Raw genomic sequence first — 21,775 nt, forward strand, 5'->3', positions numbered from 1 at the left:
CGTAGAGGACATTTCGATCAGCACGGTCATGCTCATCACCGCTGATTGTAATTAGAATCGTAGCAAACAGAGAAAGGACTCCGTACGTGTTTGATCGACGGTTTGACAGTCGGCATGGACGTTGATCGTGGGTCCGCTACTCCATAGTCTACCTTACACTCTAGATACTCCATACAGCACGCTGTACTTACGGGCAGGATTATTGGGACTAGACTCGAGTATCTATCTGGTAGCACGAAATGAAGGATGAACTGTTCCGTAGATACTCCGAAGAGTGCAACAGGGTTACGGGAGGCCCTGCAAGGCGATGATCGTTATTATTGACACTTCTGGGCAGATGATCCTCCTGGACCGCTACAGATAGGGGGAATGGGGGTCTAAGTGTTTGAGTTTGACTTTATTTGAGTTTGGCTTATATCACTCGATTTAATAAATAGTGCAGATCACGAACCAAGGTCTCCCACATGGTTGACACTATTGCTGATCAGCTTCCACGTGGTGTCCATATCCACGTATTCAAAATTACAACCGTAAGTGAGAAGGAAAGAGAAGATCTCTAGAATCAAGAATTCCTAGAAAGGCACATAGTTATCTTTCTCTAGATCACTAGTAAGCCGCATCCCGCTTGTCAAGGCGTCTATTGATTACCAGCTTCATGTTCCAACCGTATGCTGCTTGGAGCCTGTCGTATTGCCACCTACCTTATCATGAGAGGCAGTACGGCGCATTGAAACTAGCCTTTCGCGCAGAAGCTTCTCGCGCAGCTCCGTGCTTGATATGCGCGGCCGATTCGGTTTTGAGTGGATAGTCTGTGAAGTTCGTCAGTCTGATTACAGCTCTTGAGAGGGGAAAATGGAGTAAGAGACAAAGGAACGAACATCAAGAGTCCAATTACTCATCGGGTATAATATCCATCTGAAATCAGTTACCCACCTCTTCAGTATCCTTCGTCTCGTGATCTGTCGAGCTCGGCTGCTCAGGCGGTGGAGACGACCGCTTTGCGGATTCCTCGGCTGGATCGGCCATCCTCTGTCGTTTCTCAGTATGTGTAGATACAGAAGAGGTGTTGCGCCGTCTTCGGGCAGCAGGGGCATATCTCTCAATAGAGCGACGTCTCTTCCTTTCTCTCCCATGACTGCGGCTGCGGCTGCGAGAAGCACGCCTCGGACTGACGCTGCCAGTGCGAGAACGGCCTCGACTGCGGCTGACACTCCTGGTTGAGCGGCGTCGTCTGCGCTCATCATCGCGATCTCTGCTGCGACTCAAACGGCGATCATCACGGGACTTGCGGGCCTTTGCAGAATCAGCGGTTGGTTTATTCTTGTCAGCTCTTGAGGTGTCAGGTGAGGATCCCCTCCGTCTGCTGCTCTTCTCATCCGGCCCTCGCGACCTAGACCTTGACCTGGAGCGGGATCGGTCTTCCCCTCTGTGCCGGTCTCGGGGAGCAGGTGAACGGGATGAACTGGGGGAAGAGACAGATCTTCGTCTCCTTCGGTCTCTTCTGGGAGTACGTGAGCGCGATGAATCACTGCGGGAAACGGATCTAGCTCGATCACCGTAGTCTGGGCTTCGTCTTCTCGGTCTCCTGTGGTCTCCTCTTTCTGGAGAAACAGAGCCACTCGCGGAGCGGCGACGTTTATCCCGGTATCTGTCTCTGCTTGGTAGGCGTCGACGAGGAGGGGATCGAGATGAGGAAATGGAACGAGAGCGGGAGGGAGAGGCGTCCGGCGATCTTGAAGGCCGACGGCCCCGACGCGAACCTGGGGGAACGTAAGAATCAAATTCTCGTCTTGAGGGTGGATCACGAAATCGCTCGCGGCTTCGTCGCCTGGGTGGCGATCGATCGTCCCTGTATGGCCGTCTATCGAAGTCTCGGGCCCCACGGCCGCCGCCTCGCCGGCCCCGATTGCGATCGAAGCGTTCTCTTCGCCGGATTTCTTCCAGCTCCCTTTCGCGTGCTAGCTCTTGCTCCTTCTTGCGGCGAGCTTCTTCCGCTGCTTTCTCGGCCTCGATCTAGTGGGACATTATTAGCATCCTGTGCAAAACCTTTCCAACAATCTAGCGGCCCTACCTTCTCTTGTATGAGTTCAAGCTTCTTGGCTTCCAGGAGCTCCTTCGGGACGCCTTGCGGGTTCTCTTGAGCGCTGAGACATAGTGACCAGAGGTCTTTACAGAACTTGGCGGTATCCTTATCGAGAAAGCCCGTAAGTTGAATTTGTAGAGATTTGATATCCGGCTATAAATCGCAAAGCAATCGGTCAGTGAACTGCTCCGGACCCAGAACATGCGCCGAAGGGAACATACGAATCTCGAGCCTTCTAGTAAGTTAAAGCAGAGCTCAATAACGACGTCGTCTTCGTTCCCAAGTATCTCGGAGATCTTTCCAGCAATCCATCTACAATCAGGCGTCTTTGTTAGCAAAAGCTCCTCCCGGATAATTGCGTTCAAAGATCGATTCTCACTTCTTCATAACCTCAATATTGACCTTCTTCATGTCCACCTTCCGATTGAACTCGGGAGGGAACTTGGTCTGTTTGAGCAATCTGGCATCTATGCTGGACGCCATATTTGCTGGATGACCTGTGACGATCCGTGGTACAGCCAAAAGCGCGATTGAAGCAAAAAGGAAGAACGCGTGCGATTGCGATGATGCTCCAAATTGCGTTTGTGGCCGCAAAGGTGTCCGTACCTCGGAGGTCATGTCGGGCCGACTACAGCTGCTTAGTGAATGACACAGCCTAGGTCATAGTTAACGAAATACGGAATAGAGAATAATGCTTAATTCTTTAGTGCTCCTATTGCACTGGGTATGTGTGTTTGAGTGAGGTACAACAAAGCAGAGGACGCAATGACGCGAGCCCAGAACCTGAAATACTGAAAACAAACTAGATATGTGACTGTGACCCGATCAACCGCAGCCATCTGTAACATCAAATCATGGCATCATAATGGTAGCAGTGTTAACATGTAGAGTGAAATAAGTGTCCCTGAACACAGTCTCAAGCTTCCAGTTCCCTTAGGACCCGGTTCACCTCCTCCCGAGCACGAGTAAGCTCCTCATCAACCGTGCCGAGCGCATACTTCGTCTTCATCTCATAATGCAGATCAACAAGCTCCTTTGCCCGTCGGAGATCATGATTCTGCTGCTCCTGCTGTCGCTTGCTCACAGCGGCTTTGCTTCTGTCGTCTGGTGGTACTCGTGCCTCGTTGAGCCTTTCGTTGACGGTGACTAGGGCAAGGGCATCATTATAGTCCTGTATCAGTTCAGAAGTGTACCTATTAAGCTGATATCTTTGAGAAGTCGAACGTACGCAGACTCGTAGCGAGGTGAGGTCAGAGAGGATCTCTGCTACCTGCATGGTGGATGAGTATGATATGTTTAAGTCAGGGTCGAGAACGTTTCTTCTTCTGGATATCTCCGTCAGGAAGATGACCATGTCTTGGCAGGATCATGCATGGTGATCAGGTATTTTCATTAGCCTCACACTCTAGGACTCAATTCGAGTTCATCTTCTTCACTGCCATGGCATGTTTTACCCTTCTATCGACCAGCATAACTATAAATTCCTAGACAGCGTCGAGATGACCTATTTCCGGACATGGAGTGCCGAGGTCGGAGATTCGGGGTGCTCTCCGCGGATTGCGGAGATGCACCGGCTGATGTCAAGACGGGGATTTTACTACAATTATTTCTTGACACTTACAGCGAATGCGCCTCTAAGCAAGACTTGATCTCCCTTCCAACTGCATTTCCTCACAATGGCGGCCTCTATAAGAGCCAATTGCAGAAAGGTGATTTGCATCGGTCGGAACTATGCGTGAGTACTCGGATTGCCCTAAACAGCATTATCACCACTGACGAACGCTCCCCGCAGCGACCACATTACAGAACTCAACAACGCAAAGCCGAAGCAGCCTTTCTTCTTTCTGAAGCCTCCCTCCTCTATTCTTCTGCCTCGCGAGGGTCCAGTTCTGCGTCCCAAGGGAGTCAGCCTGCACTATGAGGTGGAATTAGCGCTGGTGATGGGCAAGACAGTTCGGGATCTGGACCCGAACGATGAGAAGGGTGCTCTGGATGCGATTCGCAGTCAGTATCCTTGCCAGATATTTCTCCTGTCTTCTCCGTATCGAAGGACTAACGTATTATCCTCGTGTCAGGCTACCTCCTCGCCATTGACATGACCGGCCGGAACGTCCAAGACGAGGCAAAGAAGAAGGGCCTCCCCTGGTCCATCGCCAAGGGCTTTGACACCTTCCTGCCCATTTCGGAAGAGATCCCCAAGGCGCGCATCCCCGATCCCCACAATGCCTTCTTGCGCCTCAGCGTTGGTTCCCAGCTGCGCCAGGCAGATTCCACCGGCCTCATGCTCTACCGGATCCCCAGACAGCTCGCAGAGATCTCGCGCGTCATGACCCTGGAGAAGGGCGATCTTGTTCTGACTGGTACCCCCAAAGGGGTTGGAGAGGTCAAGGCCGGTGACGTGATGAAGGCTTCCATCGAGGTGGACGGGAAGGAGATCGAGGAGGGTAGAATCGAGGTGGAGGTGAAGGATCGCGAAGGCAGATACGTGTACAGTGAGACGTGATATCGTGTATCAATCGGATATTGCACATTGGGCTAGCTGCTGTATATACAACATCCCCCTGCAACACAATTCGCATTGCGGGACCACCCCAAGTTCAAGTACATTTAGACTATCAAATCATCTTCATCTGCTGGCACAATCGGAATGAACCTCCTTTGCTTCTTACGTGGTCTGGACATGTAGACTTCACCCGGGGCCTGTATAGCTTGCACGCGCTCTTCGACATCCCCCTTGACAGCTCGCTTCAGTTCCACGGCCGGCCTGTGCTGCCTTTCAATCTCGCTGCGCACTGTCTTCGCCAGCGTATCCCACGACCACCCGGCTCTATCCATCTCGCCTTCCACTCGACCTCTCGTCCCGGCATCATCAAGCCCCGCACAAAAGCCTCAACGATCTCACCCTCTCTCTTCCGCAGAGGCAAATGCGCGCGCATGTCCTCAACGGACGAGTGATACTCCCCGAGATCTCGCCCGCCTTGTCGAATCTGCGGAAGCATAGCTGAATCGGGTCCGGCAATCCGTTCCTTCTCCAGGTGGAGATCAATCTGGTTCGAAGATTGTTGCGAGTGGCTCGAAGATCCCCACGTAGTCTCGGTGAGAGTTCTCAAAGAGGCCTTTCGAGCGAATGGAGCAGACTCATCCCGGCGCATTGAATCGGGTACCATGTCTGGCTCCGGCTCTGGAGATGCCTGCTTGACTCCCGTAGAGTCTGTCCTTGATCAGCAAAAAATATGGGAATCACAAGTACAACCTCGATAGGGAATCCAACGCGACATACCACCACGCTCTGGACCTCCCACTCTACCTTGTAGAACCTCCTTCTCTCTCGTAAACCAAACCCGAACCTCGTCCAGAACCTGCCTCCGTATCGACTCGCCCAATTCGCCCAGCCCGTTCTGCTCCCTGTGTCCTCGTTCGATGCCATCGAGCCTCTCTTTCAAGCGGCCATTCTCACACTCAACGGCATCAATCCGACTAGAGATCCCCTCCAGCCTAGTCTCGATTCTTCCCGGAATATCCTTCAGCTTCCGGTCGCATGCATCATGATTGGTGTCGGCTGTCTGTGCGTGTTCTCGTAACTCGTTCAGTTGCTGCTTCAGTTCCTTGATCGTGGAGATGGCGCCGGCGAGATCTGCTCTTGTGCTGTCGAGCTGGTTGACAAGGTGGATGTTCTCGCGGCGGATCTGGTGAGCCCAGAGGAGAGAGGGGGCTGTTGGGTCCCATGCCCGTACTGTTGTTTTGTCCATGGGGAGTGGTCTTGATGGGAGACGTTCTAGATAAGGATGGGATATTGCGTGAGTTCATGGAACTGGTTTCTATGACCGAATAGTGGATGATGATTGTTGATGGCAGTTGATGATGAACGTTGCATGAGGTGAAGTTGGACGAGTACTAATTGAAAAGACAAGAGTACAAGCTCAGTTTAGCAATTGGAATGGCATTTACCTCTATCTATGGTACTGCAGGTATGAAACCACCTCACATGTCATGTTCATGTATTCATCCACCCAAAGTGCCTTGTCTGTTCATGAAGCAGAAAGAAAAAGCAACTGAATGAACAAATAGCATTTTACACTCAACCGACTGGTTAAGCATGATAGCAGCATCCTTAACCAACCAAGGCCAGCCAAGCACAAAATGGTAAGGGAAAAAAGTCGGCAAACTCGAAGTGATGCAGGAAAAGAGAAACCATGAATTACAGCGTTAAAAAGCACAGGAACATGTCGCATCTCCATTAGAAAACAAAAGGAAACCATGAACAGCAGCTTCCGAAGATGTGCAGTAGCTGCTTCTACTGCACCCTCCGCAATCCACTGCCAGCAGAAGAAGAGCTGGAGACACAGAAAGCCACTTTTAAAGGATTCTCCTTCGCCAAAAGACAAGCAACGATGTTAAAAAACGCCTTTTTCCACCGCAGCTTACCCTTGGCACGTTATTGGCATACTGCGATCGTGAGCCGCATCATAAAAGATGCGGGTGGTAACTCGAGGTTGGGGCGTTTAGATAAGGTCTGACAGCATGTTAGCATACATTTAATCAAGTCCAGACTCCACAAGTTGAACTTACCAGCAACGTTCATGGGCATCTCCTCGATCTGGGTGCTGTAGAACTGCTCGATCTCACGCATCATGCGGACATCGTCAGCAGTGACGAAGTTGATGGCAACACCCTTACGACCGAAACGACCACCACGACCGATACGGTGAATGTAGTTCTCACGGTTGGCGGGCAAGTCGTAGTTGATGACCAGGGAGACCTGCTGGACGTCGATACCACGAGCCAGAAGGTCGGTGGCGATCAGGACACGGGAAGAACCAGAGCGGAACTCCTTCATGATAACATCACGCTGAGACTGCTCCATATCACCGTGCATGGCGGAGACAGTGAAGTCACGGGCAGTCAGCTTGTCAGTGAGCCAGTCGACCTTGCGGCGGGTGTTGCAGAAGATGACAGCCTGGGTGATGGTGACGGTCTCGTAGAGATCGGACAGGGTGTCGAGCTTCCAATCTTCCTTCTCGACGGCGATGTAGAACTGCTTGATACCTTCCAGGGTGAGTTCCTGCTTCTTCACCAGGATACGGACGGGGTCGCGCATGAACTTGGTGGTAACCTCCAGGACATCCTGGGGCATGGTAGCAGACAGCAGGACGACCTGGGTGGACTGAGGAAGGAGCTGGAAGATGTCGTAGATTTGCTCGGTGAAACCACGCTGTATACCACGTTAGACCACATGTTGGGGCCAAAATAGGCGCAAACCAAGGTCAACTTACAGAAAGCATCTCATCGGCCTCGTCGAGGATGAACATCTTCAGGTGGTCGGTGCGGAGGACACGGCGCTGGATCATGTCGTGGACACGGCCGGGGTACCGACAACGACCTGGGGACCCTCCTGGAGAGCCTTCATGTCGTCACGAACGTTGGTACCACCAATGCAGGCGTGGCACTCAATGTTCATGAAGTCACCGATGGCGACAACGACCTTCTGGATCTGCTGAGCCAACTCACGGGTGGGAGCAAGGATGAGGGCCTGGCATCCCTTGACGTTGGGGTCGAGCTTCTGCAGAGCGGAGATGGAGAAAGTGGCAGTCTTTCCAGTACCGGACTGGGCCTGGGCGATGACATCGCTACCTGCGATTTCCGGATTAATGACAGTGCTTTCAGAGGCCGTAATAGGACAAACGTACCCTTGATGATGGGCATGATGGCACGCTGCTGGATAGCAGAGGGACGCTCGAAACCATAGGCGTAGATACCTGAAGAAGACGTCGTCAATACTTGCTACACACATACTCCGCCATATCGTCGAGTTGAGATGAGTGAAACATACCGCGAAGCAGCTCGGGCTTCAGCTCCATGGTGTCGAAGGAGTCGGTGATCTCATCGTAGTTGGACTCGATCTGTCCTAAAAGTGGGAAGTATTGTCAGTCTTGAATCTTTTGCTGAATTTTTCGGTTGCAAGCGACGCCACAAAATGTTTGCAGTCGACAGTGTAACACCACAGCCAACAAGAACAGAAAGAAAATGAGGTTTAAACATACCCTCAGGGATCTCCTCCAAACCCTTGTCGTTAGAAGCCATGATTGCGACTGTAGTAGGTGGTGATCACAAGCGAAAAGCTGTGATCGATGGAACAGTGGGGTGTCGGTTGTGAACTTGGAAGTTTTCTTAGCGACAACAGGTCCCAGTGGGGTTGTAGTCGCAGAGATCTGAGAGTAATGAAATCCCTAATAGATACTTTTAGAGACTAGAACCACGACTCTCACGAGAGAGATTTCTTAGGAACTAGTAAAGTGGTGATGGTAGTAGTTGAGATAGTAAGATATTGAAGATGGATTCACCGGGTAGTGATGTGGGCTGGAGAAGAAGAGGGAGAAAAAGATTTTCCTTGTCTCTTTTTGGTGAAGCCGCGAAATTTTTGATTTTTTCCTGTTTAGCGCCAATTCTGCCCAACCCACATCCACCGCCTGCTGTTTCAGGCTTCATCGTTTGCCTCGTGGGATTTTTTTTGCCGTTGGTGATTTGTGAGTGGCGGGTGATGCTGATACTTGATAGAGGCACAGAAGGTTCTCGTGCAGGATGCAATAATTATTCTTCTTATCATGACCTTTGTTCTGTTTGTTCTCTGATATAGAGCTTCCGGAACCTCTCAGAACCAGGTACCCCGTATATTCGGAGTACCCCGTACATTATTTTTCGTTATACACTTCCTCCCATTCTTAGTGCCGGATCCGATTACTGAGGCTCTGGTTACCATAGTCAAATGCCTGATATTACCTCTTTACAGAGTCACCCACTTGGGGAGACTGATTCTCACTCTTTCTCACCGGATGACAGCCTTCAGGATCTAACTGGTCATGATGCAATCCCCTGTCATCCGCTAGGTGTAAAGCCGAGTGGCAACGGTCTATTTGCCAATGAGAATCTGCGTCATACGATTGGGACATTCAATCTTCTGCCGGATGAGTTGATTTTGATGCTTCTAGAGTCTCTGGATGGTCTAAGTCTATTGCGGTTCGGGAGGACCTGTAAGGCCTTTTATGCATTTACGAGAGCGGAGGAATTGTGGAAGGCTCTTTTTATTTGGTAAGGATATATAGATCTTCGTATATTTAGACATGATCACTAGACCTTAGAATCTAGTAGTCTTGAGACTTTTCACTAAGAGGCAATCTTCAGGTCGCCCCCTTCGTCGTTCACATGGAGAGGAACATGGCGTTCGACCTATCTCAACTTGCCTCCGTCCAGCGTTGCCATATTGGACTGCTCAAGTCTGTTTTCTGATGCTCTTCATCGTCCATTCTATTGCGCGCACATCTCCTTGGACATTTACGTGAAGAATATTCCCTCGAAAAATCAGATCACCCGTCTTCCGGACCTTTCACCAGAGGATTTCCAAGCAGAATGGTCCGACAAGCCTTTCATCTTGACCCAGCCGGTGAAGCAGTGGCCGGCTTACAAGAGCTGGTCCGTAGACTCACTGCTTGCCAAGTACGGGGACACGGTCTTTCGTGCAGAAGCTGTGGATTGGAAATTGAGCACCTACGTGGATTACATGAGGCACAATGCAGATGAGAGTCCTTTGTATCTGTTTGACCGGGCCTTTGTGTCGAAAATGGGGCTTAAGGTTGGTCCGCCAGAGGAGGAATCTGAGGCGGCGTACTGGCCTCCTCCATGCTTTGGAGAAGACTTCTTCTCCGTGCTGGGGAATGACCGCCCGGATAGGCAATGGCTCATCGTTGGCCCTGAGCGATCAGGCAGTACGTTTCACAAGGATCCCAATGCGACCAGCGCCTGGAACGCGGTCGTTCGCGGCTCCAAGTACTGGATCATGTTTCCCTCGTCGTCGCAACTGCCACCCCCGCCTGGCGTCTTTGTTTCGGACGATCAGAGCGAAGTCACATCGCCTCTGAGCATTGCAGAATGGCTGCTTGGGTTCCATGCTGAGGCACGGCGCACTCCTGGCTGCATTGAAGGTATCTGTGGCGAAGGCGAAATTCTCTATGTGCCTTCAGGATGGTGGCATTTGGTTGTGAATCTGGAACCTTCCATTGCTATTACGCAGAATTTCACCCCGCGTGCGCATTTGACTGCTACCCTTGACTTCTTGTCCAACAAGGCCGATCAGGTTTCTGGGTTCAGAAAAGATGTGCATAACCCCTACGAGCGGTTTGTGGAAAACATGCGCAAGTCTCATCCCGAGTTACTCCAGCAGGCGCTGGACGAGTTGAAGAAAAAGTCAGATGGCAGGAAGCGCAAGTGGGATGAGCTGGTCCACGGGAAGGTGGCCCAGGAGGGCGCCGAAGCCGCCTCTGAAGCAGGTGGATTCAGTTTCGGCTTTGGAGATGATGGAAGCGACGTGGAAGTCCCTTGAGTCACTTCCATTCGCTTGGATTTGTCACAATACGGTTTAAGCATATATATTCCTAAGCACAAATTGTTGTTGGGCAATCTGGCGCCTACACCCTCTAGGAGGACCAACCATCATCCGAGATCAATGACAAGCAACCGTCTTAGCGGCTGACTGGTTATCTCCAAAGACCAGATATCCGACGAAAGCACCAACAGCAACTGCAAGCATGACGAACCCATTATACGTCATGAACAGCAGCCTATACACATTTGAGCATCTAAACTGATGAAACAAAAGGCAGAAGAGAAAACCTACATGATGAAGAAGCTATAGAACACCTGCACGGCATACAAGGCTGCAAGGGTGATCTTGCCTCTTTGCTCCACGGCCCGTCTGTTATCCCTACCTGCAACTAGCGGTGAGCTCTCGTTGGGGGTTTGACTAGAGGAAACGTTGGCGGTGGCGGACTCGTCGGCGAACTCATTGCCTTGCACACCGTTCGTCAATGAGGGCTCCAGTCCAGCTATGACCAAAGCAGACATAGAAAGCGGGAGTACATTTCAATGAAACAAATACTTGCTCGGCAGAGTCCACCAACGCACCATGCCATCGTAGATATACGTCCAATAACTCAGAACAGACCGAAGTACTTACCAATCGTAGCTGTTGTTGCCGAGAAAGCGTTCAGACGCTGTGCATGGGCAGCTTCATATTTCCGGGTGGCCTGCCGGACGCCCTCGTAGCCCGCTGTCAAAAGCACTATGACAATCAGGGATATCAGGAGGGAGAAGGGGCCGGTGATATGCCATTGACTGAAGACGATGCAGAGGTCCTTGGTAGACCAGGTGAATAGCATCTGATTTTGTCAGTGTACAAGATTGTAACTATAGATAGATCTAGGAGATCTCACGTTCATGTTGCACTGTCCGCCCATATCCATGTCCCCATGTCCATGGTCCATATCCATGCCGGAATGGTGCATGCTGTGGTCCATCGTTCCAGATTTAAATAGTATATTTGTTCAAAAGGACACGCTAAATATATATATAAGGCAAATGCAAGGATCTGAAAATGACGAAACAGAGACAGATCGATGCTGACAGTTGATGCATTCATCAAGGACGAAACGCATGTCAATGCAAACAAGACAAACAAAGTCGATAAGATCCTCCCTTTGGCTTCACACTTACTAAATACGGGAGTGCAGTCGTCCAACCGGTTTCAATCTACCGCCCTGTCACAGAGGATAGCCCAAACATCACGACCAACACGTGCCCTCTCAACCTGTTATCAACGAATCAACAGTATATTAATTGGGCAATTCAATTTCTGTCAGCCGTTTTGGTGCGCGACACGAAATGGCAGACACGGTCCCAGCACAAGCCCCAGCCGCAACTGGCACATCAACAGGTGCAACAACATCCACAGCACCAGCAACAGCAGGCGCATCAGGCACAACAACAAGCACACAACCCCCAGCACCAACAACCCAATCACCGGCAGCGTCAACACATCCACATCCACAACCACCACAGACCAAAACAGCGGAAACCGCGGCCTACCCTACTACGAAAAACTGCGCCGCGACCTCCGCGACGCCCTGCAGAAGAAACGTCTCATGGACAAAAGCATGGTAGGCTACCCTCCCCTCTTCGTCCGCCAGAACCTTCCCCCGCAAACTAATTACCGCGTCATAGGCCCAACTCGAAGACCAAATCTTCCGCTTCGAGCAATCCTACCTCGAAGAAACCACCGCGGGAAACATCATCAAAGGCTTCGACAACTACATCAAGGGGTCCGGGTCGAGCACGGGGCTCGGCGCGAGCGGGATCGCGCTGGCGGGGGCATGGGCGGCGCAGCGCGTCGCAAGGCGCAGGTGACAGACGCGGATAGGGTGTTTTCGAGGAGTTCGGCGAGTTTCATGCGGGTGCGTCAGCCTTTACATCCTAGAATCACATCCCTGAAAGGCGGGCTATTGTTATGGTGTGTTGTTGGACTGACCAGTGCTAGGATTCACCCGCGCCATCGTCCGTGCAGACTACGCCTTCGCATGCGCCGACGCCGACGTCGACGTATAATGGGTCGAACGGGAAGCCGAATGGCGAGGGGACGTCGTCTGCTGCGGCGAGCGTCAAGGGGTCTTCGTCTTCGTCGTCGTCGTCGAAGAATAAGAAGAAGTCTGGGGGTGCGAATGGCGGTAACAAGGACAAGGATAAGGATGATGAGGGCGATGAGGGAGGGGATAAGCCGCCTGCGAAGCGGTTGAAGATTACTTATGGGAGGGATTAGATTTTCTGGACTCGACTCGAGGAGTTTGTTTTGCGGGGTGTCATTCTACGCATCAAGGCAGGGGTGGGAAAATGGAGCTTAGGCGCAGGGTTGTTCATTTTGGGACTGGCACATGTGAGCATTTACGGTTGTCTTGCTCTTTTGTTGATATCCACTTGTATGAAGACTGTACTAGACTCAAGGCAAATAATGACATTGACGATGCTACTGTTCATCGTATAGACATATTCATCAATCATGAGCAAATCTACAGCTGCAAGCGGTAGGTGGCAACCTCAAAAGCCCGCAGCTCAATCTTGACTGCGACGCCCTCCTCGCCCTTGCAAACCTCCAACCGCTCCTCATTGTCTTCAAGCACATTGCACTTCCAAGCCTCCTTGACCGGGAACTTGGCATGAATCGTGCCCCTTGATCGACCGCCAAGCGACTCGTAGATACGAAGGATGGTGCTCTTGCCGGGCCGCTTGGGCAACTCGCCCCGAGAAACGTCTTCATCGTCCTCTCCGCGCTTAACCACGTCAAGGATGAGAGACGGTGAGCCCGTTACAGCGATGGATTTGAACACGTTAGCGGCTTGCATGCCCGACGAACGGCGCAGGATAAGGGGACTGTTGAAGTTGTAACCGGCGCGGACGGTGCGGGCGTCTAGGGCCCAGAGTGCGGGAGAATGGCGTAGCGGATGTGATGGCGGCCCATGTCGGCATGGGCGTCCGGGCCTTGGGAGCACGCAGAAGCGAGAGACGCATCAGGTTACCGCAGGTTGCGAAGCCGTATTTGGAGTCGTTGAGGATCGAGACGCCGTAGCCGTACTCGGACAGATCGGCCCATTTGTGGCAGCAGACCTCGAATTTGGCCATGTCCCAGCTGTTTTTTGGTTAGCAGATATTGATCAGAAGACAGGCTCTACATACCTCGTGTTGTAATGCGTCGGTCGTCTGGTGATCCCGTATTGAGTCTCGTACGATGCCTCTGTGTTTGTGATGTCCACAGGGAACTCGACCTTAAGGAACTTCATGGTCTCCTGCCACTCGACTTCGCTCTCAAATTCAACGTATGAGGGCTGCTCATTCACCACCGCAGCCAGGCTGATGGTCGTCTTGACCCAGCTCTTGTCGCTAATTTGGACCTTGGTGGCCACGCTGACACGGTGCGGGCCTTCCTCTGCGATCGAGGTCTCTCTCGCATGCAGCTCTTTTCTCGATTCGAGATGGTAGACTTCCACATCCCAGGCTTGCCAGTAGAGCGGCTTGTCGTCAAAGATGACGAGCTGGCCCGCCTTCCCTCCCTTGGCGACAACTTCTCGATCGGCTTCAAGATCATACAAAGAAGTAATGACGCCATCCTGGACGTCGACCCTCAACTTGCCATTGTTAAGACGGAAAACACCCGGTTGTACCTCTGCCACCGTCACGCTGGGTTTCTGTTTAACATCTAGAATCTGGCATTGGATGAGGCCAGAATCTCCGCTTGCTAGAGCATACCGTGAGCCTGTCAACGCGACAAACTCATCCGGTATTCTGACAATCTCCGAGCGAGACCAAGGCAACGTGTTGATGGCAACAAGACTCTTACCGGTACTCTTCCCGGAAAACCCAAGCGCCTCGAGAGCCTGTTGTCTGGCTCGCTCACCGGTCTCAAAAATCTGTGCATACAGCTTGTCCGAATCGTCATAGCACATCTCGATGGAGCTTCCGGGTAGGCAATCGTGGAACTGGCATAGCAGCACACCTTCCCACATGTCATCAATATCTTTCTTTGGATATTTGTACTCGCCATTCGTCTTGGTAAGGGATGCGAGAGTCGAGAGATATTCTAGATCGCGCAGGAGGAATTCAGACTTGCGGTTGTTCCGCTTGTTGTTCGCCTGCGTAGTATATGTGCCCCGATGCAGTTCAAAGTAGAGCTCGCCATACCAGGTGACAAACTCTGTCCCATTTGCAACCTTTTGCTCAAGCCTCGCGAAGAAATCATCCACCGAGTCGCCCATCTTCACGCGCGGAAGCAATCCAACCTTGTCGCTGAGACCCCGGCAGCGGCGCAGCTTTTCCAGATGTTCAAAGGTAGGGCCACCGCCACCATCTCCTTTTCCGAATACTAGAAGCGAAGTGTTGTCATGGTCCATCGATTTGTGCTGGGTGACGCTGCGTTTAACGTCGCCAAAATGCGCTTCCGCGGTGTACGTCTCTGATGGAGCCATGTGACACATTACCTGGCTGCCGTCAAGCGCAACCCACTTGAAGGTAGTGTGCGGGAAGTTGTTTATATTGTTCCAGCTGAGTTTCTGGGTAAAGAATCGGCTCATGCCTGCCTGCCGGCATATCTGAGGGATTTGACTGGAGTAGCCAAAGGTATCCGGGAGCCAGAAAGTGCTGCAACGCTCGCCAAAGCGGCTCTCAAAGAACCTTTGGCCGTAAATGAATTGTCGCACCAGCGACTCACCGCTGGGCAAGTTGGTGTCGTGTTCGACCCAGCTGCCACCAATCGGCTGGAAATGGCCCTTCTTCACCCATCGTTTGACGCGGTCAAAGACCGAAGGGTAATATTGCTCGAGCCACTTGAACTGTTGCGCCTGAGAACAAGTGAATCGGTGCTCCGGGTACCGGTCCATGAGGTCACACTGGTTAGACCATGAGCGAGCAACCTTGCGCTTTGTCTCCGCCCAAGGCCAGAGCCAGCAGGTGTCGATATGGCAGTGCCCGATGGCATAGACGATGGGCTGGGTATCCGTCTCATAGACCTCAGACGAGTCGACTTTATCTCCAAGATACTTCTGAGCGATTTTGCGCGCTTCCTTGATCGACTCCTGGCTTCCGTTACCCGCTATGAAAGCGTCCATGACAGCATTGGCAACCATATTCGCTTCATGAGCCTCCCAAGAGTCACCAGGGAACTCCCTCGCCGCGTCTGCAAAAGTCAGCCACTGATAAATATATCAACAGCAGCCGTATACGCACCGCCAATGATCCAGAAATCATAAAACAGCGCCCGCGCCTCCACATTGACCGCAGTAATCCGCGCCGTATGCAGCGTATAGTACTTATCCTGCGCAGGCGGCTGGATGGAATCGCCGCCAGGCGCATTCCCAAACATAGCATTGCACGCCATCTCAATGTAAAACGTATGTTCCTTGCCGTCGCGCCATGCATCAGGAATAACCCATTCGATCCGCTCCCCGCCACCAGTCAACCCCTGCACCGCCCGTCCATCCTCCATCCACACCAAGCCCTCATTATTGGCATCCCAGTGGAACTCCAATCGCTCCTTGTCGAGCATATCCCGCGGGACCGTCAGCCGGATCCGGAACCAGTGCGTCGACCAACTAGGGCCGAACGAGGCGCCGATATGCGTGGGCTTGAACTCGTGCGATATCGCCTCTTCAAACGTTGGACGCTGCAGGTCTGGCGGAGAGTAGACGGACAGCTTGACATGGTCTTGGTCGGAGGTGGTGGCTTCGTGAAGCTTGCTGTGATGGGGAGTTAGCGGGGGACTCTTCTGTAGATGGGATAGACGTACGAGATGAGGCTTTGCTCACGGTACTGGCCTGAGTCTGTGAATTGGCGCAGCCGATCCGTGTAGATACTCTTGATGCGTTGGCCGACGGGATGTTCTGGGGCTCGAGGGAGTGAGCTTGGAGCTCGCAATGGGGCGTCTCCACCCATTTCGGCGGGCCTAGACCGTTGATGTAGATAGGTTGAGGGATACACCTTAGCGGTTTGATTAGGGACTATCTTGGTGAAAACTCTGACTGAGTGTCTTTAGTCTCCGTAGAGATGAAAAAGAGGAAACAGGAAAAGGGAAACGTCGGGAAAAGAGCCTAGCCGGAAAGTCCCCAGGAACAGGGATGACGTTTAAGTGCGGAGAAGTCAACAGCGGGCGATGGCGGGGAAACGGGGCGGAAGAGGTGGAATGTGAGACATCGACGATGGTCATGAGATGTTGCATGATCCAGGAATTAGTCAATGTCTCCCTCTCGGCTGTCTGAATTGACCTGACGAAGCTAATATCGACAGGGTTATTGATAAATATCCTAGTAGGACTTGTACCATGACAGTATCATCTGGACCGAGATACGCTTCAGGTTATACTTAGATCACAGATTCGTGTCACTCCAGACAGTGTAATTTATCTCTACAGAGTACAGGGTTAAAATCCTGCATTGAGACGAGGATCCGACAAGTATGGTGAGATTAATAGGTGGAGATCTCATCTATTGCAGAATTCTCAATTACAAAGAGTGTATAACCCATATAGCTGGCATAAAAAGTCGCTTCCATCACATCATCCAATCCAGTGCCGAGACGCCAAACGTAAGCCTTAGGCCTTTCCAGAGGTATCAAAATATCAAGGGAGAAATGAAATCATCAAAGGTGCGAAAAATTTAACGGGAAAAGTCCAGGAGCTCGGCCGAGACAGACTGCAGAAACAGTAGAAGAGAAAAAGCAAAGATATAATCATATCCAAGAATCGACGCGTCCGTAGGTAGTGTATGGGTTGACCGGCCCTATCAATTTAATCTGCGATTTGAGCTGCATTCGTCGACGGTCAACGCTTGACTTGATCACTTTCTTCTTCGCCTCATCAAGCACATCTAGCACTTGAGTGGTTCCATCCTGTAACACTCGAATGGCCTCTCTAGTGTTCTGCTGGATCACGGAGCGTACCGGCGGCGACAAGGGCGCAGTGGGATTGGCAGATGTGAAGTCCCTACTTGATTTCGACTTTTGCGCGGAAGACGGGTAAATGTTCCTTTGGTGCTTTGGAAATTTCACCTGGTGATTTGGTCGATAGCTGACCCTCTTTGTGCCGCCGGATTTGTCCCAGATGGCCGCACCATACTTCTGGTAAGGAGTGATGGGGACAGCGAGCTGCTTTGTCCGGTGAATGGGAATTGGCTTGGGGCTTTCTACCCATCGTTCGCTCATAGTCGAATCAGTTGAGATTGATAGGGTTCTCATCCGGATATCTATATCCACCGGGCTCGATTCTTCTATAGATGTTCCATAATGAGGGTGGTCGCTCGAGGTGGCGGTCCCCTGTGAAGATGCATACTTGGGTGGGTAGAAGGAGGGCGCGGTCGCGGGGCGCCCTCGTCGTCTCGGCTTGTCCTTCTCCGCAGAACGCTTCGACAATGTGCGATGGACGTAGGAACGGATCGAGTCCCGAACTTCATGGGCGAGCGTCAGAGTCCCCCGGTCGGATGTATTCGAACGCCTGCGATTCCTTCCAAAGTCAAACGAGGATAAATGCAATTTGCCCCCATTCCTCTTCCGCGATTGCGAGCTGGCGGGAAGAAACCGTCCAGCTGCTCCAACACCCAAGGCTGAAGGAGTCGCTAATTCGGGGAAGAAATCCCACTTTTTCTCCCGGAAATAGTGGTTCGGACCGGCCCGTTTCTGGGCCCATTCTGGCGGACTTCCATACCGGTCGTCTTTTGATACTGATAGAGCATGTTGGGGAAGCGACAGGCTTGGAGAATAGGAAGCTATTGTTGATGGCTTCGCACAGGGATCCACTATTGGCTCCTCGCGATCCAAGGACGAGACCGGAGGATGATCGACAAGCCCGGCTAGGTCATCCGACGCCGAGCGGACAAAAACGGGATAGCTTTCCGTCGAGTGGGTGGATTCGCGGTTTCGACTGCCGTCACTATCCACACTGCTAATGGTAGTGCTGTCATCGCTCCATGCTGTCGAACCCCTCATCTCTGAGGCATCTGGGAGCGACTGTACTTGTGAGGGAAGGTCGGGAAGAGGTTTGTCCAGTTGCAGAGTAGGACGAGCTGGAGGTTGAGGAACTCTAGGCGGGATGACCTGCTCCAGTCCCTCTAGAGATCGAGACGGTCTCACTGGAGGAGCCTGACGGGAGTAAGCGAGAGAGGCGGGAGACAACATGATCCCAACCTTATACTCGATCGTCAAGCAGACACCTTATGTATTGTTTCCCCCTCCACGAGGGATTCCGCTTGGAAAGTGGGGAAGAAACAAGTGTTTCGTCAAGACAACCACCAACAGACGTTGGTGGATTTTGGATTTAGGTATGGCGAAAGGATCAGATTGAGTTACGGAGTAGACAGATGAGGTTCAGTAATATCTCAAGAACAAAGAAACCCAAACCGCCAAGGAACGGGTTCAGTCTGCGTGTCAACAGTCAACAGTCAACACCACTGGGGGTGTCCGGGATGGCTGATCACAAGACCCTTTCCCCGCAAGTCAGCCTGTCGCTCGAGCCTCGAAGTGGGCATGCACAAGAAGGATACAGCGGGGAGATATACGATCAAGCATCTTCGGGAAGGAAAAAAGAAAAGAAGAGAAGAACAGAAGAGGAGAGAGAGAAGAAAAAGGAAGGGGAGAACCGGGAAGAATAAGCCAACAGAGCTGCGAGGGAAAAGAAAGAGAAGTAAAAATAAAATAAAAAGAAATAAAAAAGGGACAATGTGAAGTCAAGGGATAGAAAGATGCAGCCAAACGAATGATTATTCAGGTGGAGGGTAATCAGGCCTCCCCCCTAGATAGAAAATGATGAGGAAAGAAAAGAAAAGCTAAAATAATAATAGTATGAAAACATGAAAACAAGAAGAGATAACGCAGAAAACAAAAAGGTTAGCAAATCATAACGCAAGGTCAACCATGCAGCGGCGCAGTTTGCGAGCTGTCCCGCAGGATAATCAGCATCAGAGCAACATGGCCAGCAAACAGCCTCATAGACCGTCGCGAGGGGGTGACATGCCAACGCAAGGGATGCCCAGATTACTGTTTGTCCGGCCTGCCTCTGACCCTCTGCACTGCCTTCCTGTCCCTCATCATCATGACATGTTTAGTTAACTTTGACGGGCAAAAGATAAGAATAGTATCTTAGATTGAGAGTGAAACATCTATGAGTAGGTAGGACAGTTCTGATGATGGACACCGCGAAGGCTCTCAATGCGGACCGGGGTACAAACTACTCAGTACCACTAGATACTAAACTAGGTAAGGTACTATGTACTTGTGGGAGGAGTGCTTAGGCTCAGGTACGGCCGATAGTATTGTGAACTAAGTATCTGCATTATGTACCTAGATCCCCAGTGCCCAACCTCGTGAACCACTAATCAGGTACCTGGGAGAGCTACCCGTAGGAGTCGACACGTCTAATCTCTAAACCTAACTAAGTTTGGCTGCCTTCTGCATCGTCTCTGGCGTGAGTTCATCGGTGGGTTTACGAACGGCACTTAGTCGGCCCATCTGTCGGAGATTGGCGATCATCGCTTCATCGCCAAAGTGGCTGTTGTGTTCGAATTCCGGATCCTCGCCATATGCCACTCGCGCGACATCCACCAGAATGCGGGCCGTCATGCCAAACACCCGATAGCGAGTTACCTCGCCTGATTTTTCTTTCTCGTCTAGCTCCTCTGCAGCCTGCTTCTGCATCCGGCTGCTGCTGCGCGGTTTGACGACCGACCGGCTGTTGATGGGGACAAAGAACTGATGCACTGGGAGTGGGTCAGTGACTGTCAAGGACTATCTAGACAAACGCCGACGAAAAAGCAAAAATCCAATCAACCGACGATATTATTTTTTTCTTTTTCTTTGTCATTTTCCTTCTGTCTGATTTCTTTCTTTTGACTTTTTCTTTATTTCATTGAAATTCAACCTGATTCAACCGACGGTACACCGCCTGTCAAACAATGTACTCTACGGAGTAGAGGAGTAAGGTACGGCATTGGTACCTAGGTGCAACCATGCAAACGGAGGACAGTGCCACTTACTTCTCCAATTGGACTGATGCCATCCGGTCCAGGATCCCTGATACCATTCTGTTGGGTCGTCGGTGCCCCAATCATCCGCATCTCTCATGCGTAAAAAATTGTGAAATGGCGCCGTAAAGACGGCCGCAACCTCTCTGGCATCCAGCCTGGGAATCAGCGACACCTCTGGGTCGGCATTCTCGCCCGTCTCCTCGTCATACGAATGGAGCAGCGCCACGCAAGGGCGGACAACCACCTCCGTTCGAGCAAGATTAGCCGGGAACTCGCAGAGATGCTCAACGCTGAACGGCCGGGGAAATGACTGGTTCAGATCAGGCAACCCTATCTCTTCACGTGCCTCGCGGCGTGCCGTCTGGAATGCGGTCTCTTCCAGCGTATCCGCCCGTCCTGGGAAGCGCGGTGTGAGTGCTTGATTTATTTTTTGTCCTTGACTTTTGAGTTTTGATTTTCACAATCCATTTTGACTCTTGAATGCGCAAGCGATGATAGATGATATATCATATGCATTGGGATATCTTCATTCCTCCGAATCTTGAATTCTTTCTTGACCGCAAGTTGGAGCGCTCCACTCACCTCCAGGTAAAGCCGCTTGGCCAGCGTCTGTAGAAATAGCGGTATGAGTAGGTCGTCCTCATCATCTTGTCATGATATGATCATCGACACCTCGACATTCATTCCCTGGAAGCTTATGGGAGTGCTCACATGAACTGAGTGTCTTCGCCCGAATCGTCAACACAACCCTCAGATCCCCCTTGGCATCCGCATAAAGTAGCACCAGAACCGCCGCTCGACGCGACAATGGCACAAGTTCATAATTCGTCGGTGGTGGCCGATAATCTCTCAGCCGATCAATTGCTCTCTATTCAACGCGATCGTAGTAGCAGTGGATGGTTAGCCAAGATACATCATCAACGTCGTCGTCATCACTGTCATCATCGATTCCACACTGGCAATTGACAGGGTAGAGATAGTTCCGAGACAAACAAGGGCGGCGAAACTCGCAGACTTCGAAATGAAATGAGATCATATATCGCACTCTGAAACACCACATACCCATGATCATCCCTCATTCAGCCCGCTGAGAAGTGCCAGAACGGGAAGACCGTTGCAGTAACGCGTGATTAAATCCAAACTTGGCCTCCGAGTTCCACAATTAAACGGCACGTACCTGTGAAGCCGGATTCAGGGGAGGCATCTTCTCCCTTGCGGGTGCGGGCTGTGACGCAAGTCTCCTGCTGGTGTTGGTGCTGAAGCCACGGGTTATCGCGGTCAATTGGAGGAGTGCTCTTCTTCGCATAGTATGCAG

At 51.6% G+C, this 21,775-nt stretch overlaps 11 protein-coding genes across 11 annotated transcripts; 3 read left to right on the forward strand and 8 right to left on the reverse strand.

The window, feature by feature from the left end:
- Nucleotides 1–653: 653 nt before the first annotated feature.
- P174DRAFT_462353 (PWI domain-containing protein) lies at nt 654–2,566 on the reverse strand (the record flags this gene model as incomplete). Its single annotated transcript, XM_024830118.1, has 5 exons — nt 654–809; nt 934–2,013; nt 2,072–2,236; nt 2,305–2,395; nt 2,463–2,566. The coding sequence occupies 5 exons, from the start codon at nt 2,564–2,566 to the stop codon at nt 654–656; spliced, it is 1,596 nt and encodes a 531-aa protein (XP_024680442.1).
- Nucleotides 2,567–2,999: 433 nt separating this feature from the next.
- Nucleotides 3,000–3,359, reverse strand: P174DRAFT_373858 (uncharacterized protein; the record flags this gene model as incomplete). Its single annotated transcript, XM_024822537.1, has 2 exons — nt 3,000–3,254; nt 3,312–3,359. The coding sequence occupies 2 exons, from the start codon at nt 3,357–3,359 to the stop codon at nt 3,000–3,002; spliced, it is 303 nt and encodes a 100-aa protein (XP_024680443.1).
- A 329-nt stretch (nt 3,360–3,688) lies between these two features.
- P174DRAFT_443834 (fumarylacetoacetate hydrolase family protein) lies at nt 3,689–4,726 on the forward strand. The gene is made up of 3 exons (XM_024827926.1): nt 3,689–3,818; nt 3,876–4,087; nt 4,159–4,726. The coding sequence occupies exons 1-3, from the start codon at nt 3,760–3,762 to the stop codon at nt 4,584–4,586; spliced, it is 699 nt and encodes a 232-aa protein (XP_024680444.1). The 5' UTR covers nt 3,689–3,759; the 3' UTR covers nt 4,587–4,726.
- On the reverse strand, nt 4,691–5,832 carry P174DRAFT_514255 (uncharacterized protein; the record flags this gene model as incomplete). Its single annotated transcript, XM_024832070.1, has 3 exons — nt 4,691–4,935; nt 4,986–5,294; nt 5,364–5,832. The coding sequence occupies 3 exons, from the start codon at nt 5,830–5,832 to the stop codon at nt 4,691–4,693; spliced, it is 1,023 nt and encodes a 340-aa protein (XP_024680445.1).
- A 598-nt stretch (nt 5,833–6,430) lies between these two features.
- tif1 (putative eukaryotic translation initiation factor 4) lies at nt 6,431–7,820 on the reverse strand. The gene is made up of 3 exons (XM_024821462.1): nt 7,771–7,820; nt 7,357–7,714; nt 6,431–7,295 (listed from the first exon to the last, which is right to left on the reverse strand). The coding sequence occupies exons 2-3, from the start codon at nt 7,429–7,431 to the stop codon at nt 6,519–6,521; spliced, it is 852 nt and encodes a 283-aa protein (XP_024680446.1). The 5' UTR covers nt 7,432–7,714; nt 7,771–7,820; the 3' UTR covers nt 6,431–6,518.
- Nucleotides 7,821–8,646: 826 nt separating this feature from the next.
- Nucleotides 8,647–10,457, forward strand: P174DRAFT_393382 (putative F-box and JmjC domain protein; the record flags this gene model as incomplete). Its single annotated transcript, XM_024823591.1, has 2 exons — nt 8,647–9,169; nt 9,263–10,457. Exons 1-2 carry the CDS (start codon nt 8,847–8,849, stop codon nt 10,455–10,457), a joined length of 1,518 nt encoding a protein of 505 aa, XP_024680447.1. The 5' UTR covers nt 8,647–8,846.
- A 120-nt stretch (nt 10,458–10,577) lies between these two features.
- Nucleotides 10,578–11,403, reverse strand: P174DRAFT_433274 (low-affinity Cu transporter; the record flags this gene model as incomplete). Its single annotated transcript, XM_024825799.1, has 4 exons — nt 10,578–10,695; nt 10,752–10,959; nt 11,091–11,292; nt 11,347–11,403. 4 exons carry the CDS (start codon nt 11,401–11,403, stop codon nt 10,578–10,580), a joined length of 585 nt encoding a protein of 194 aa, XP_024680448.1.
- A 391-nt stretch (nt 11,404–11,794) lies between these two features.
- Nucleotides 11,795–12,725, forward strand: P174DRAFT_462360 (chromatin modification-related protein EAF6/MEAF6; the record flags this gene model as incomplete). Its single annotated transcript, XM_024830119.1, has 4 exons — nt 11,795–11,940; nt 11,982–12,069; nt 12,134–12,298; nt 12,447–12,725. The coding sequence occupies 4 exons, from the start codon at nt 11,795–11,797 to the stop codon at nt 12,723–12,725; spliced, it is 678 nt and encodes a 225-aa protein (XP_024680449.1).
- A 247-nt stretch (nt 12,726–12,972) lies between these two features.
- ams1 (alpha-mannosidase) lies at nt 12,973–16,578 on the reverse strand (the record flags this gene model as incomplete). Its single annotated transcript, XM_024829132.1, has 5 exons — nt 16,239–16,578; nt 15,680–16,188; nt 13,637–15,629; nt 13,360–13,589; nt 12,973–13,298 (listed from the first exon to the last, which is right to left on the reverse strand). Exons 1-5 carry the CDS (start codon nt 16,382–16,384, stop codon nt 12,973–12,975), a joined length of 3,204 nt encoding a protein of 1,067 aa, XP_024680450.1. The 5' UTR covers nt 16,385–16,578.
- Nucleotides 16,579–17,176: 598 nt separating this feature from the next.
- P174DRAFT_462362 (uncharacterized protein) lies at nt 17,177–18,616 on the reverse strand (the record flags this gene model as incomplete). The annotated part of the gene is made up of 1 exon (XM_024830120.1): nt 17,177–18,616. One exon carries the CDS (start codon nt 18,614–18,616, stop codon nt 17,177–17,179), a length of 1,440 nt encoding a protein of 479 aa, XP_024680451.1.
- A 1,248-nt stretch (nt 18,617–19,864) lies between these two features.
- P174DRAFT_423004 (NUDIX hydrolase) lies at nt 19,865–21,766 on the reverse strand (the record flags this gene model as incomplete). Its single annotated transcript, XM_024825098.1, has 5 exons — nt 19,865–20,193; nt 20,470–20,856; nt 21,043–21,069; nt 21,172–21,328; nt 21,638–21,766. 5 exons carry the CDS (start codon nt 21,764–21,766, stop codon nt 19,865–19,867), a joined length of 1,029 nt encoding a protein of 342 aa, XP_024680452.1.
- Nucleotides 21,767–21,775: the final 9 nt, after the last annotated feature.

This window comes from Aspergillus novofumigatus, assembly GCF_002847465.1.
Source record: "Aspergillus novofumigatus IBT 16806 chromosome Unknown P174scaffold_6, whole genome shotgun sequence".
NCBI lineage: Eukaryota > Fungi > Ascomycota > Eurotiomycetes > Eurotiales > Aspergillaceae > Aspergillus > Aspergillus novofumigatus.